This window comes from Urocampus carinirostris, chromosome 4, assembly GCF_059441175.1.
Source record: "Urocampus carinirostris isolate Australia breed hairy pipefish chromosome 4, RoL_Ucar_1.0, whole genome shotgun sequence".
NCBI lineage: Eukaryota > Metazoa > Chordata > Actinopteri > Syngnathiformes > Syngnathidae > Urocampus > Urocampus carinirostris.
In genome coordinates, this window is record NC_142352.1 from 10,173,749 (window position 1) to 10,191,120 (window position 17,372).

A 17,372-nucleotide genomic window follows, 5' to 3' on the forward strand; every position below is an offset into this window, starting at 1 on the left:
ATCGGGATGGGGCACTAATAATAGTCTGTGCAGCCCCTTTGAGACTCCTTGTGATTAAAGGCTGTATAAATAAACACGACTCAGCACGGCGGCGCAGTGGTTAGCGCTTGTGCGGCACAGTTCATGTCATGGGAACCTGTCGTGGGTTCAAATCCACCTCCAGACTTCCTGTGCGGAGTTTGTATGTTCTCCCCGTGCTTGCGTGGGTTTCCTCCGGGCACTCCGATTTCCTCCCACATTCCAAAAACATGCATTTCAGGTGAATTGGCCGGTCCAAATTGTCCCTAGGTGTGAATGAGCGAGTGAGTTGTCTGTCCCCGTGTGCCCTGCGATTGGCTGGCAACCACTTCAGGGTGTCCCCTGCCCACTGCCCGATGATTGCTGGGATGGGCTCCAGCACCCCCGCGACCCTAATGAGGATAAGCGGTACGGCTAATGAGATGAGATGAGATGATTTGACTTCCAATTCTGCACAAAGGTGTGTGTCGCCATCCATCATTCCAGTTTGTCAATTGATTTTTGAGAGGAGTATGCTCAATAATGCCGGCTTGTGCTGTTGTTTACGTAGCCTAGCTAACTAGCCAACTCGGCAGGCTATCTTTTTATGAAAATCGTCTGTGATCGGCAAAATGAGCCACCTGTAGTCCAAAGTCGATGCAACTATATGATGTGTTGGCATCGCAGTACGCCAACAAAAGAAGGACAAAAATAAACAAAAACAAATGCCCGCCTGGAGAGCACAGAGCTGCTGCAGTAGTGTATGCGGCAATTCTTCTGCATTAGGGGACCCTATTGCTTCGAAGTTGTTTTGACCACCATTTTGTTCCGTCGGGCTCCTGATTGATTCGTTCATGGACTCCACCTCCCGAACTGACCACGGGGCAGATTTACTGGTAACCTTAACTCAAAAAAAATGTTTTTGGTTCAGGTAATGGATTGAGATGAAAATATTTTAGTTGAGCCAATTAATTAATATACTCCAAAGATTAAATGCATGCTCTGATCACCTGGATTATTAAGAGATCATTCTTATTTGATCGAATTGAATTTTCTTTATTGTCGTTGATATCAATTTTGTAAACATTGTGCACATAAGAGATTAGACATGGCACTCCATGCTAAACATTTGCTAGTCACAGTGCAATGTTTTCATTTTACTTTTGATCTCTTGCTGAGAATCCCTCAGTGTGTATAGATTATTTCCTTTCTTTTCGTGTGTGTATTAAAGTCTGGTGAAACTTGCCAACTATTAATGTCATGAGTGACAGACTATTATGCACTTTATGGATTGTACAAAGGTAAAAACAGGACTACGGTTGGTGTGATAACTCCCTTGTGTTACTGTTAACTTATGTAGATGTTATACAATAAAAACTGTAAACTCAAGTATTCAAACAGGTTGTCTTGGATGTTTCAGACATGCCACTCAGCAGACCAATCTAGAGCCTGTTTTAGCCAAAATAGCAGTTTAGAGAGAGCACATGCAAAGGACAGACCCTATCAAAGACAGGTCGACAAAAGGCGGGGGCAGTCACGTTGTGAAAAGCAAAGAATAAGAAAAGACAAATGCAGTGCTGGTATTGGCTCTGAGCCATGTTTGTGTCACTAACAGAAGTCGCCTTGAGTAACTCCCACCCTTGCCGCAGGCTCTTGCCTGACTCGCTTTCAGTTGAAATGAGGAACAGTTGTTGGGTGAATGGCAGGATATTTGGTAGCAGGAAAGTAAAAAGGAATTTTCGAAACATCTCTGGGCTGGATGATGATCAAGTCATAAAGGAGGTGGGCTACATTGAAAAAAAAAACATATTTGGTCTTCAGAAGGCAGTCAGAGAGTGCATTTAAGTTTTTATTATTTATTTTTTAGGAGGAGAATTAAAGTTCATTATTACAAATTTTCTTTGAATTTATTAATAGATTAAATAATCAGTTTATCACAAAGATAATTCATTTGAAAAAAAGATCTATTTTACAGTGAAAGTAGAATAAAAGCCAGATGCAATTCAAGTTTGTTTTCAGGAATGAGCATACGAGTTGGCTGTTGCCCATTTACTCCCAGTCCACAAATCATTCACACCAATTTAGCATTTCACTGACTGAAATACTTGAATAAGAATAAATTACTGAGTAAAATGTAACATAAGTTGTGTTTTTAAAGTGTCATATTTCTTCTTTCAAGACACACGACATTGAATGATTGAAATAAAAATCCCAATAACAGTGGGTTAACAACTGTAATGTAACAAAAAAAAAAAAGTTTATAAAAAACAATAATAATACTATCACACACATATAGAGTACCTCTACTTGATATGTCAAAACTTATATTCTGCAATCAAGTAGCACTCTACTGGACTTCATTATTTATTCAGATATCATTTTCCTCTGATGCTATTTCAACACTGTTTGGTATTCATTATTTATTAAAACTGATTCAAATGGTGGTAGAGTTCTTTTAAAATGACGTCAGCCCAATTATTTTAACTCTCTGTCCAATATTTTAGCATGCACCATGGTTGGAACGAATTGTTCACACTTGATCAAACAAAATACACTTCATCTTTTTATGGGAGCAAAGGCGCAAATGTGAGCGCATAATCAATACCAGACTGAAAAGAAGAACAACGAGCTATGCCCTCTCATCCAAGAATATGTGTCTGACCTCAGAAATGTTATCTTGAATGAATAAACCGATTTCCCACAGATAGATTCCAAGACCTCAATAAAACATTGTTTTTTTATGTCCTGCCTATTGAACCGCCTTTCAAATATGAAGATCCAAGCAATACAAGTTTGCCATAACAACTGATTTTGAATTTGCTTATCAGTGGAAGCGATGACATCATCTTTTTACACACTACATGAAGCAACCATAGTATGACAGCAACATAAAACTCCGCTGACTAGCTGGGCCAAACCAAACCGAGCAGGCCAATATTTGCAGAGGAAAAACACTTGATAGTTTATAGCTTGAGAGAATCTTAGGCTCGTTTTTCAGCTGAGTGGCTTGCACGTGAACAATCTGAAATGATCCAAGAAGAAAAAAAAACAGTTTCCAGCTGCACCATATATCCAAGTATGGGTCCTTTGATTTTTTTTTACTCATCAAAAATATGTTTGAATAAACTTAAAAAGCATAAGAAACAAAACAAAGAAAAGGCGCTTTGAATGTTCACGCACGATAACAATAAACATATTTGTACACCATGATACGGAAAAGCATTGCACTTACCATCTTCAGTTTCCTGCCACACGATGCCTTCCAGATTGACACTTGTTCCAGGTTCACAGGGTCCTAAGCACTCGGGTTCCGTGGATAGAGCCACGTCTGATGTATTCACCGCTACTGAACGTGTACGCACCATTATCTGTTCACATGGCGAGGCAATCTCACTGTTGCCTACTGCAGCTAAAAGATGAAGCGGGGGAGGTACTGGTGTTAAGACAGGAGATTCCATCTGCAAGGGAAAAAAAGACAGTGTTTAAAGCGACGAGACCCACCAGAGAATTCCGGAACATGTTGTCATAAACACAGAGATCATACAAAGAGATACTCAAAGGTAGATGGGAAAATTGTGCATGGATAACAATGGGTATGTTCCCTTAAATGTTTTCTTGTTATAAGGAGATAAGTCAACGAGAACATACGTTTTTTTTTCTTTACTATTTTTTAACAGTACACTGAAAGCCAGCAAAGAAAATTTGTGTGCCTTAGTAATGCAGATAAGCCCAATACGTCTTCACTGGCAAGTATAACCCATACTGCCCGTCATCTCACAGAATGAGTGCTCATTAAATCTTTCACTTAAAAAGCTAGTAGTGTTAAGGGCGCTGGGTGCACGGGGTCAAGAAGTGATTCCACCTGCTTCGACAATGTGACAGCAATGAAGAGACAGTCTGCCTACATGGGGAAGGAAAATGACAGGAAGGGAGGAGCAAGTCACCAGGGAGCAACCGATGGAGTGCACTGGTGCTCGACAAGAGCGTGGGTGGAGGAAAGTCAGCCAGGAAGACTACTGGTAATTTAACAACAAAGCAGCAAGGCAACAAATGCACCGATGCTGCTTGTTTGTCTGTCCGACAAAGTGTTTATTTCAATACCTCTTTAAACAGAAAGATGAGAAAAATCCCTACATACACAATACAAACTATCTATCTATCTATCTATCTATCTAACTATCTATCATCTACCCTGGTCATATCCCTTGAGAGGGGTGACCGACAACAAGACAAACACATACAAAAACAAAGAAAATAAAAAAGGGGAAAAGCAGTGAATAACACACACAAAAGTCTTTGGACCATGGCCAACCCAAATGCCCAAACAAGCTAAGCACCTCGGCAACCAAGTTGGTCCAGATGAAACGGGACACAGGAAAGCGGCCATGTCACTCGGGTCAGGGTGACACAAAAAACCCTCTTCTGTTCAACAGCAGGGCCGGACAGCTTTCACTGGTTTACCCCTGCTGCATCATACAGGTGCCCTGCCCATCCCTTAGAACACGTCTAAACATCCCACTATCCTTTTACAACACCTCTCCACTCATTTCTTCAGTTGTTGTTTGAAGATGACACAGCGCTTGAGGCTGATTCTGAGGAAACATTGAGAAAGTTGGTCATGGAGTTTGGAAGAGTGTGTGATAGGCATAAGTTACGTGTGAATGTTGGGAAGAGTAAGGTGATGAAGTGTTCACGTGATGGAGTGGGCATGGCGTTAGAAATAAGGTTGCATGGACAGGTGCTGGAAGTCGATACGACACATTATTAAAAACAACGCACTGCTAGCAGTGGGAATTGATCCATTCTTATCTGCAGTGCGCTTCTGAAGTAAACTAATTTGAATCGATTTGGGTATGCAATACTACCTATGTTAGTTTACTGAAAATGCTGTGTTTGGATGTCTCATAACCACGTCGTTTATTACTGTTGTTCCCCGATTGCAAAAATAAAAATAATAACAGCTAGGTGTCTTAGCAGAAGTTCGAACATACTCCAAACTCATTCTATGATGCACTCAAAAAGAAAGACGCTGGACATAAAGAACATACACGCAAACCTTTTCATATAATCAAACATTTTGAAATTTGAACATATAGTGTAACTTAAATCACTATTATTAGTATAACAATTAAGCACCGACTGTCAACAAATATTCAACAGTTGTTTTTCTTCAGAACATACACTCATAATCTTGAGGTCCAAAGTCTAATATTTTCGCACAAAATTTAAAAACAATTTTGCTACGCGAAAAGCTATTCTTTTATGAAGAGGTTTTAATGATGACCTTAAAATGTCCCTTATGCATGTCAATTTTAAAAATATATATTACACGTATTTTAGATAATCATACTAAAGAATATTATCATATCAATAATTTCTTTGGTTATTAAATAGGAAAAGTTCTCTTTTTATTTTTTTTTATTTGCTGTTATTTATTTATATCAGTTTAATAAAATTTTAGGGTTTTTTTGGATAGGAAAACCTCTCATTTTATTCACTTATGTTAGATTATTGTATTAATTATTTATTTATACAATATTATATATTACATATTTTATGTTTATTTAATTATTGTTACTTTGTTTTTTATTTATATATATTATTTTTTGTTGTTGTGGTTTAAATTAAATATGAAAAGATGAACTTTCCCAGTGCTGTGGAATGCTCTGCTCTCTGAGATTCGTTCTGCAACCTCAGGGGAACTGTTTAAATCTAAGCTTAACACACACATATATTCTATAGCTTATGAATGACCTCTGTTTCATGCTGCAATATCCGTTGCAGCCTGGTCATTCTGGACGAGGGACCACCTCATATGCGGTCCCTTCTCAAGGTTTTTTTTCATTTTCCTCATGCTTATGTTTTGAGTTTTTCCTTGCCCTCAAGTTGATTTTAGATCAGGGGATGGTGAATAATAGTCTGTAGTCTGTAATAGTCTGTAGCCTGTACAGCCCTTTGAGACGTCTTGTGATTCAGGGCTGTAAAAATAAACATATTTGACTAGCGGTACTACTAGGGGTTTAAAAAATAATTTCCTTCTTTTGTAACTTTGCTTTGTGAAGTAAAGCTCTGTTTTCTTCTTTTGATTTAGAGTTTGTCTTCCCTGCAAAGAAAAAAAGTAACAGGGGTTGGGACTGAAAAGTCTCGGCTTCAGCTACTCTCTTTGGGCAAATGTTTATGTATGTTGTATTGTTAAGCTGTTTTTTTGATACAGGTATTTTTTGTTCCCTTTTTTTAACAAGTGGTTGATGTTGTTTTTTTTACGTTTTGTGCTGTGCCTAAATAAACTTCATTTCAATCATTCACAAACTCATTTTTATAAAAAGATCAAACTTTATCAATAGTTTGGATACCGAACTTGTCGTTTGGACTTAAACCAATGATGATGTGCTGCTTTGTCATTTTGCTGTATGAATAGACTGTCCATCCATTATCTGCACCGCTTATCCTCAGTAGGGTTGCGGGGGTGCTGGAGCCAATCCCAGCCATCTCCGGGCAGTGGACACCCTGAACTGGTTGCTTGCCAGTGGCAGGGCACACAGGGACAGACAATTCACTCACTCATTCACACCTAGGGACAATTTTGACCGGCCAATTAACCTGCATGTTTTTGGAATGTGAGAGGAAACCGGAGTGCCTGGAAGAAACCCACGCAAGCACGGGGAGAACTTCCTGAGAACCTTCCTGTGCAAACTCCGCACAGGAAGGTTGGTAGCTGGATTTGAACCCATGATCTAAGAACTGTGCCGCACACGCACTAATCACCGCGCCTCCGTGCTGCCCTTGAACAGACTGTATGGAAACACATTAAATACTGGGGCCGGGACAAAGAAAAAAGTCGATCCATGCACATATATATCGTGATTTTATTTTGGGTGATTTTTTTAAATTGATGTTTCTCCCCCCTCGTTTTTTTGGGACGTCATATCTGGTACGTAAAACTGTGTGAAAGCAAACAGAAGCGGTGAGTAAGGAAAAACGAACAATGAGAACCAGACACAGACTAATGTGCATTATGTGAACATGATTTATGGTTAATTGTCCCAGAAGTGTATGATTTAGGTTGTTAGTTTTATAGGAATGAAAATATAATCCCCATCATCTATTATATTGAATTACAATACCTGGAGCATTACAATTATCGAGAGTCGTGATATAGTTCCAATCGGCAACTTAGATGGATACAATTGAATCAAGCACAGTGCCCCACTTCTAATAAATACAATTTTTTCTTTGTTATTTAAATTATTGAAAACTGTGTTTTAATCTTTTTCGGGGAAATATTTTGCAGATTTAGTAATGAATCCTTTCATAAATGTAATCGTATCCCCTGAATCGCAATTGTAATGGAATCGTGAGGTACTAAAAGATTGCCACAACGTTCCACTGCTGAACTGAACTTATCTTAAAACCTGATACTTCCATTAGTATAAATTTTCATTTAATGATCAATGTTCTCGCCAGGTTATTCCTTTCGGGGTTATAAGGCACTGGAATCTGTCACAATTGACTTTGGGCTAATGACATCCTGGACCAGAAGCCAGTATTTCACTGGGCAACAAGAAAAACAACCATCCTTTACCACATTTGCACTGGGAACTAAACCGCATTAATCCAAGTCAGCCTATGTACTGTTACGATGACCTTTGTTTGAAAATGGATTGCAATCTTGCACATACACACAAAAATAAATAGAAGTGGAAAAAGCAATGTCACTCTGACCAACTATGATGGGAACTAGTATTTTAATAAACTAATCTATAGTGACTAGTGACATTCCTCTCCAATGGCTTCTGAAAATAGTTGAATAGAAGAATGCTACCGGTTTTATGATTACAAATCTAAAAGAATGGTTGAATGGAAGAATGCTCCCCATTTTTATGATTACACAAAGGATGAAAATACAGGAAACAAAAAAAACACACCACCAGAATGTTTATTGAGAATGGGGTTGTTCTGACAATAACAACAGGCGCCATCTGTCAGTTCAACTAACACAAATAGAAAAAAACAACACAGCAAATATTTGTTCAAAAAACATAAATTATCTGCAAATTAATGGCAAATTGGTGTGTGTGTGTAGGCTGGAATAGCCAATTATCATTAGTATCTTAATCACTGTGCATCAATTCCTAGTGTAATGACTGTGTGCCGAGTTCTAAAGCAACCATTTTAGCCAAATTAATGTTGGGTGGCAGTGGAGCAAAGCGCAAAATAAAAACTTCCTTAATGTGATAGCATATACAGTGTTGCAAAATGCAAAGATAACTAGAATTACAACAAATTTCATCAAAGTTTTGTTGAGTCGCGCAACTCATGCGACACTCAGTTTGTTAAATATATGCAAATAAGAGTGCATTGAATTTCATTGTGACGTTGAGAGGAAATTCTTGTGGTACCACTTTGATCCACCAGAGGGTAACTTAAGACCATATTTTGATGCCAAAAAGAATGAGTGTAAAAGAATTCGAGGACTTCTTTCAGTGCAACCAATTAAACATGTGCAAAATGATAGAAAATGTTAAAAATGCACAAAATCCTCTTGATGCAAGGAAGTTCTCGCACTGAGCTCCGATGTTGCCTCTCTTTTTTTGCACTTTATTAAAAAAAAGTATTTCACATGTGTAAAGCATACAATTGTATGCATTTTTGTATATTAATAAGCTATTTGTCAAACATTTGGATTCTATATTGTTTTATATGTTAGAAAATATTTTTGTTTTGTGCACTATTTTTCTGTATGTTCAAAACATCAATACTTGAATAAAGTCAATTGAAAATAATTGTTTTTTTTAAAATGTGATTCACTAAGAAAAATAATCGACCGATTCATTGATTCTTAAAATACCATATTTTCACGACCACACCGCGCACATAAGTCTCAGATTTTCTTCCAACTGTGCAGGGCGCCCTAGCAGCGAACATAGCTGAGGATACACTGCAGAGCTTATGATGCACTCCAGAAAAATAAGAAGTCGGAATTATCACCCTTGTATTTTACTACATACAACCTCAAAGGTAAAAAAAAAAAGTGAAGTCGGGTTTCCAACCCACGACCAGAAAAATATCATTGGAATGACACTTGAAATGGGAGGTCCTGTTTGAAGTTTGGAAACTCACTAGACTTTCCACTTTTCTGCAGAATCAATGCTCAATTCAGATTTTAGGGGGAAATCCAATGTTTTTGTGAGATTGTTTACATTTCCAAATAAATACGAAATAAATACGTCATTGTTTGCGCAAGTACTCATGGATGCTAACGCCATAGCGTATGCAGCAATTTGAAGGTTGGGGTGCTAGGCTGAACAGCATTGTACCCCAGATATCAATTAAATCCAAAACCTGACTTTCCCTCCATTGAATGCTTTCTGTGTTTTCGTCCACCACGGTGTGTTGATTTCTACCCAACGCTGAAGAACATGGTAACCGAGCAGCCGCAAGACAATTAAATATTAATGAATTGATGGTTTACAAGTAGAGGAAGCTAGAAAACCAACTGACACGTTTGTATCACTCTTTAACTTTGTAATCAATCTTAAATAAACCACATCAAAACTCATTTTTGCTCCATCTGTATTTTTAAAAACACACTTGTATGCTTGTGTGTGTTGTCACAGCAGAGGACCCCTGCACTCTAGTGTGCAGTGCGCCCTGTGTATGTGTTAAATACGGAAAAAGAACAAGCCACAAATACTGTGCCTTTTAATAACACGGTGCACCCTATGGTCCTAAAAATACGGTAATCGTTGGCTGCAGCCCTAAAGAAAACAAAAGTAGTGGAAAGTGAACTCAAGTTTTAGTATCTCTTTAAACATTTAGTGGGTATCTCTTTTTGATTTGAGCCACTGGATAGATTGTCATGGTTTAATGCTCTCAACAAGATTTATTATGTTCTATTTTCAATATGAAGTGGCCATTAATCAAAATTTGCTCTCGCATTTTGTACACATATTTTACGGTATTCTAATAATCAACTGATTATCGTTACTGATATTTGACGGGTATCGGCACAATCCTAAGAAGATAGTTGAGCACAACACCAAGCAGCAGACAAGCCATATTTTTCTCTTCCTCTTCTGCCCTTTGACTTGGGCGCTACCCACCCTGCGCCTTCTCTGATTGGAAAAGCCACTGGAGGCGGAGCCACTGAAGCAGGAAGCCCACTCAGCACTGTGCACAGTCACAGACTGGAGCAAAACTTAGGGCTGTCGGTAATATTTTTCATATTTACGAATCCTTTTCACATAACACATTTTCACTTTTCTTATGCCAATTAAGCTTAAACAGATGTTTATCGGCTCCAAATATCAGTTATCGGCCTCTTATCAATTGTAAAAATCGGTATCGGCTGTAAAAAAGCCATATGGATTGACCCTTAGTATTTTCGATCCTTACAAATGGTTAGATAACGATAACTTATTAAAATGCAAATTATATATATATATATATATATATATATATATATATATATATATATATATATATACACACACATACACCACTATGTATCCTACTATGTCTAAAAGATTTGAGTTGTTCATCTTACAGACACTGAAAACTGATTACCTCCAAATCCGTTATCTCCCAAATGTGCTGACATTAGTAAGTTGCCCCATGATGAGTGCTATTATCCACATTAGGTACAAGGAATGGGGGCTGGAGTAGTGCTGGATAATGACTCTATGCTCACACCCACATTTTTTGTATGTTTCTTTGTCAGTGGAGTATGAAAATGGTGAAAGTAAGAAAAAGCCTGCTTTCACTATAGTAAAAGCGCTAACCAATACTCCATGTTTGCCTATTTATTCTAAGAGTCTTTAAAAAAATTCTCTTCAAAGTCTTTATACCATGTTTTACCCTGAAGTGCCATGTCTAAACACATTGCATACGATGTCCACAACGTTTTTAAACAATACCAACAAAGACAATTCTATTTTATTCTAAAAATGATGGGGGGAAAAAAGAGTTTATTTAAGCCCATTTATGAAATACACACACTAGCACACCCATCCTGAATCAGCTAAGACTGCAATCATGACTTTAGGCCAGGAGATTGAAGCAGACAGTGACAAAATTCCAGATTTCGTATAGCTCCTCTATAAAGGGTTGTTAGGTTCACAACAGCAGAGATCTGTAAAGCTGTGGAGAAAAACATAAAGAGTATCCAACATGTTGTCCTGCGGAACACTCTGTACTATGATCTCTTTAGGCCAAGTGATGGATCATGCATGCCAACTGATTTAATCCAGGCCGCGAGATGATGCTGAGAGAAGCATGAGAAAAAAATGAGCCGCCTTTCATCATATAATGACTGCCACCCTGTTGTTATTTAATTTAAAATAGAAGTTGCTGTTTAAATAAACACGTTTGCAGACACTAGGGCTGCACAATTTTGTGATTTTTCAGACCAGCATTGCAATTTTCTGCGCTAGTTTTTATTTTTGAGTAAAGAAAACGGCGCCCTCTTCAGAGGATCGTTGTTTGGGTTGCTCAAACAGTGGCTGCATGGCAAATCATGCTGCTTGCAAACCTTGCCTTGCGCCTTTATTGGGTCATACCATTAAAATTTGCCTCTGATTGGCCTGCGCCTTCAAAAAACGGATTGTGACAATTCTGGTTGGACAAACACTCTCTCACAAAAATAACAAAGGAGGAGCAAAAAACACAAACATGGAACTATAAATCCTTGCAAAGAAAATCGCAGTGTCTTGCAAATAGACAACTGCACTACGTCACATCGCAAGATCGATTTGATTTTAGTGAATCGTGCTGCACTAGCGCCAACCTGGATTTCCTAATGTCCCTTAGTGTAACTCCATAAAAACCACACTTTACATACACTCATGGCAAACATTTAAGTCGTGTTTATTTGTATAGCCCTTAATCACAAGAAGTCCCAAAGGGCTGTACAGACTACAGACTATTATAACATCATCCCCTGATCTAAAACCATTTAATTACTGTAAATGCAATTTAAAAAAAACACAACAAAATTTAAATATATTTTGGACATTGTGGGTTTGCGATTAGGTGTATTTTTAGAACGGGCCCGCGGGCACTGCATATGGTCGCCGCGGGCATCGGGTTGGTGAAAGCTGCTCTTAAGTTAAAAAAAAAACGAGAAATTACTGTAATAGAAACCAATTGAAGATAAAATAAAATGACTCATCATAAATTGGAAAAAATGTTTGCTCAGCCTAGAGATGTCTTAAAGGGAAATACGGGGAGCAATTCCATAGAATTTGACCAAAATCCATTTGAAAGAGAGGGACAGGCAACTTAAGCTTCAGGTTAGTTTTTAAGACCAACCTATGGTCCACCTACCCGGGGTACTGGGTAGTTGCTTAAGCACAAAGGAAGCCAGTAAAGAGATACAAAATTGGGGTGATGTGCTCCCTCGTATGAGCTCAAGATAGAAGCAAACAGCTGCAACCTGAGAAAGAAGTGTCTGACTATTCCAGGCGAGATGTAATGGCAAGAATTACAAGCTGCTGCTGAGAAAAGAGTCTTAACCTTGGCCAGCTGCTGAGAATAAAAGAGCCGTGTTTGATAACAGTACCAGTTTGTAGATAAAAAAAATTTTTTAAATCACTGCCCACTTTAAAACTTGTGTATGAGACAGTTGTCTTTTAAAGAAAGGTGCTAAAAGACACAAGCACAATTGGATGCCCAACAGAGCCAAAGATTAACTTAAGTCTTTTTTCAGTGAAATTCAAGACGTTGAGTTCAATCAAAGTTATAACACGACATGTGTGGCCTCAATGAGAAGATATCAGTTTTGCCTAGCAGGATGTAGCTCAGTTATCCACAATATAGTGAAAGGAAATACCATCTCTCTTTTAAATGCAATCCAGGTACAGAAAGTAATGAAAACTAAGCAAGGGAATACTTTTGCAGAAGTTAAATACTTTTATTGGCACTCTATTTTCAATTGATAATCTTTATTCACCAGTTCATTCACAATGTTTGTGTTACGTCGAGGACTAACATTCATATGATACAACAGAGGTCTATAAATGTCACAATATCTTTCTGACTCACAAACATTCGTAAAAAAAACAACAACAATTTAGCACCCAAACCAGTCATTTATTCATTTTCAAAAGTGTCCTTAATTTTTTTGTTTAATTAAGTGTTGCTATTTTTTAAAACAAGCAATATTAAAAGCATCATTGCGGTCATGTAAAAATAAATGCTGGTCTACTAATGATCCCAAGAGCCAAGAAGAGATCCGCAGGTTCCAGGCGTTCTCCATCGGCCCCTATCTAGGCTTAAAACACACTTATATTCTATAGCTTATCAATGACGTATATTTCATGTTACAATATCTGTGTAGTGTTTGTTATTGCAACATCCGTTGCAGCCTGATCATCCTGGAAGGGGCATGACTTCAAGTGTGGTCCCTTCTCAAGGTTTCTTCATTTTCCTCTTGTTGAGGTTTTGGAATTTTTCCTTGCCCTCGTGTAGGTTTTAGATCTGGAGATGGTGTAATAATAGTCTATAGTATGCAATAATCTGTGGACTGTGCAGCACTTTGAGACTCCTTGTGATTAAGCGCTGTACAAATAAACATGACTTTACTTAATCGTGTTTTTATCTTCCTAAAAAACACATTTGGTCATGTTAACAAAAATGTATTCATATATTTTTAAACTTCAACTACTGTCTGATGATCACGTTCAAAGTTCTCTTCTGTGTATCAACACAACGGTCTGTATTTCGAGACACACTGGCAAGTAATGTTTAACTGACCTTTGGGTTAAAAGCTATGCAGACCATAAAGAACAACATAGTAAACATTTCCAGAGTGACCATAATTGTAATATAAGTCACAGCAACAGGCAACTACTGTCTAGAGTATTTTATGAAACGTAGTGTGGACATTGAAGAATGTTGCAACATTATAATTTTAATGATTTCTCTGTATACAGGAGCAAATTTCAACGGAGCAATACATGCCAACTACTTCTTGACTAATAAGGTTGATGATCACTCGTAAATCAACCGATTCAGCCTTTCTCGTGTGTGCAAACTGCATACATAAAATGTACTTTATAGTCTGCTTTAGTGCTCATCTCTTGCAGTGTAATGTCACTACATTTTTGTGAACCGCAAGAGACAAGAGTCAGGCCAAGGCTTGGCAGACATTTGATCGGTTTATTGAGGCCTCAACCCTGCACTGAGGCTGGTAGGAAGTGTGTAGCTTTATCAACACTACATTTGGTTGGGAAATAAAGATTCAGGGTTCGTACACTCTTTTCATGGCCAAATTCAAGTACTTTTTAAAGACTTTCCAATCCAATTTTCTGATTTCCCCGGTACTATTGATAGAAAAAAATCAAATGTGAATCATGTATTATCCAGAGCCACAAATAAATCAGCAATTTACATAAGCAATTTTTAATCTTACGTGTGCATTTATCAAGATATGATTGTAAGATCTTTAATAAATCGCGGATATATTTGTTTTTAAGACAAAATTCTCCTGATATGGGTAAACATGACAGTAATACAGTATGTAGCTTACATTTTCAGTTGCAGGAAGTTCCTTTAGACCAAACCACTGGGAAACGCCACCTCGATTTTTTGCATGAACCATTATAAATGTCCATTATTGATACGTAATCCTCTTACTATTACACATTTCAAAGTACCCTGTTTAAGTGGAGCATGCATCTGTCCTCTTCGACATGACCCGTAAGATAAAGCCGTACAAACTTGGGCTGCTATAATGAATCGATAAAATCAAATAAAAACATTTCCTCAAAGCATTGGCAACTAATTTCCTCATCAATTCGTTGTCCTGCGCTATTAATGAGCCACTAAGCACGTTCAATCAATGCAAAAAAGTGCATTGAATCTTATTATGAAGTTGGGGGTTGTAGTATAACTTTGGTCTGGCAGAGGGCACCTTGAGACCATTTCTTGTATAAAAAAAGAAGCTTTCTTTATTACAGTACATTTCCGTAGCACTAATTAAATACTCTATAGCTAAACGTTTTATTGGGTATTTTTGTATTCTATATCTTTATTTTATTATTCAATTTTTCAACAGAAGGATACTGCTGGAAGTGTGAATTTCCCTACGGGAATGAATAAAGTATCTATCTATCGAAAGCTCTTTATTTGAACATTGCATCATTACAAAAAAAAGAATGAAACAGTCAACCACTACAAAGTTAACACTTTTCTATTGAACAGAAAATGCTGCAGAAATTCAGAAAAAAGATCTAAAAATAAATGTATATAGTAAATAAAGTAAAAAGAAAAAATATTTGTTTCACTTATCAAAAGGGGAACTGCTATAGCCTATTATATATCATTTACACATTGGAAATGTTTATCATATTCAAAGATTTAACCCCCCAAAAACGGATTTACATTTTTGATATTTTTGGCGAATAAAATGTTGCTACACATAAAATGAAATTCATGGCTCTTTCTTAGTTTTTTGTGTGATAAGTCCAAATTTAATATAGTCTTTGGATCAGGTGGTATGAAAAAAGGGTTTTCCATATATGCAGGTATATAGCAGACATTCTTACATATTTTTGTTTATTGTTATTTGACAAACACTTTATTATTGTTTTACACTAGAGAATATGCTTTTGTTTCTACCGGTCCAAAATTTAAATATTTAAACAGGAGGAAATAATAAAAAGTTGTTTTTAAAAATCTGATTCAGTTGAACACCTGCTTCTCTACTCTTTCAGAAGGAACTGCACTAGACGAGTTCCTCGTTCCTCTCCCTCGTCTTGAAGGTAGTCTTTCCATTTTTACGGCCAGATATGCGACCTGAGTAAAGGTTGACTGACAAAAAGCATAACACTACGGGAGCAGGAAACTGACCATGAAATACCAAATATACTCTGGGAAGCTGTTCTGCAGAGAGTACATACCTACTCAATATGTGCATCACATGGTCTGATTCAGACTAAAATAATGCACTGGGCTCATTGGACTAAACATAGAATGTCAAACATTTTCAAGAATGGTAACTCAAATTGTGCATGATGCAATAAATCTCCAGCTAATGACACCCACATGTCCATCTCTACATCATTTCTGGGGGGAAATCACCCAAACTAAAACAAATATGGCTCACCTATGAAACCAGACCGTATGGTAGCATTATTTGGAACATCTTTAAGTACTTTAAAACTACCCAAAACCATACACAACATCGACTTTTTAGCCCTACTAGCACGTCGTCTGATCCTACTAAGATAGAAGTCGTCAGCAACACTTTCCCACACTATGTAGGTTAAATCTACCCGACAATGTTCACATCTGGAAAAAAAAACGAGATACTCACTTAAGGATTCTCCAGATAAGCAAGATGGTCAGGTCTTTTAAAAGTATGTGAGAAAAGTTAATTTCCCAGATATCCCCGATTGATAAACTAACCTGGTGGAATCTCCTGATGACTGTTCCAACCTCCTTGTTGAATTATTTATTTTACTGCCTCATGTATATGGTGTTGTGAAAGGTTATGTATTGATTTAACTATTCCCTTCCTTTTACAATTATACATTCAGGTGTTTCATGGGCGGGGAGCCACCCATAGCAACGGGTATAATTACATATTCTGCTTTTGTTTAGGATTGACGAGGTACTGTTGTTTTTCTTATTTTTTTTCTTAGTTCCTTTTTCTTTAATTGCCATTGATGTCAGTGTATTGGGTTAGTTGTTTGTTTGTTTCCTTCATTTTAGACTCTCACCCCGGATGCTGTATTACAATTCCATACACTCACATATTTCCATGTTTGTATCCCAGGTGACTAAAAATCTGATAAAAAAAAAATAAATGGAATGTGTGGGGTGTACTCACTTTACATACATGTACATACTGTACATACATGTATATGCACACACAAATAAATAAAAACGGGCAAACAAATATGTATACAAAACACAGCGGTGACGTCTGGAAACGTTTCTTAAATATACTGGACTGTCTCAGAAAATTAGAATATTGTGATAAAGTTCTTTATTTTCTGTAATGCAATTAAAAAAACAAAAATGTCATACATTCTGGATTCATTACACATCAACTGAACTATTTCAAGTCTTTTATTATTTGAATATTGCTGATTTTGGCTTACAGCTGAAAAAAACTCAAAAATCCTATCTCAAAATATTAGAATACTTCCTCAGACCAAGTCAAAAAATAATTTGATAACAGCAAAACTAAATCAAACATTTGAAAATGTCCATTGATGCACTCAGTACTTGGTTGGGAATCCTTTTGCACGGATTACTGCATCAATCCGGCGTGGCATGGAGGCAATCAGCCTGTGGCATCGCTGAGGTGTTATTGATGCCCAGGATGCTTCGATAGCGGCCTTCAGCTCATTTGCATTTGTAGGTCTGGT

General features: G+C 37.3%; 1 protein-coding gene across 4 annotated transcripts in view; it reads right to left on the reverse strand.

Moving 5' to 3' along the window:
- znf609b (zinc finger protein 609b) overlaps positions 1-17,372 on the reverse strand; it is a 103,145-nt gene that overhangs the window by 25,369 nt on the left and 60,404 nt on the right. For all 4 annotated transcript variants that reach the window (XM_088333617.1, XM_088333618.1, XM_088333616.1 and 1 more), the window contains exon 3: positions 3,230-3,455. In XM_088333617.1, coding sequence (XP_088189743.1) covers positions 3,230-3,455 — 226 coding nt within the window. The remainder of the gene's footprint in view (positions 1-3,229; positions 3,456-17,372) is intronic.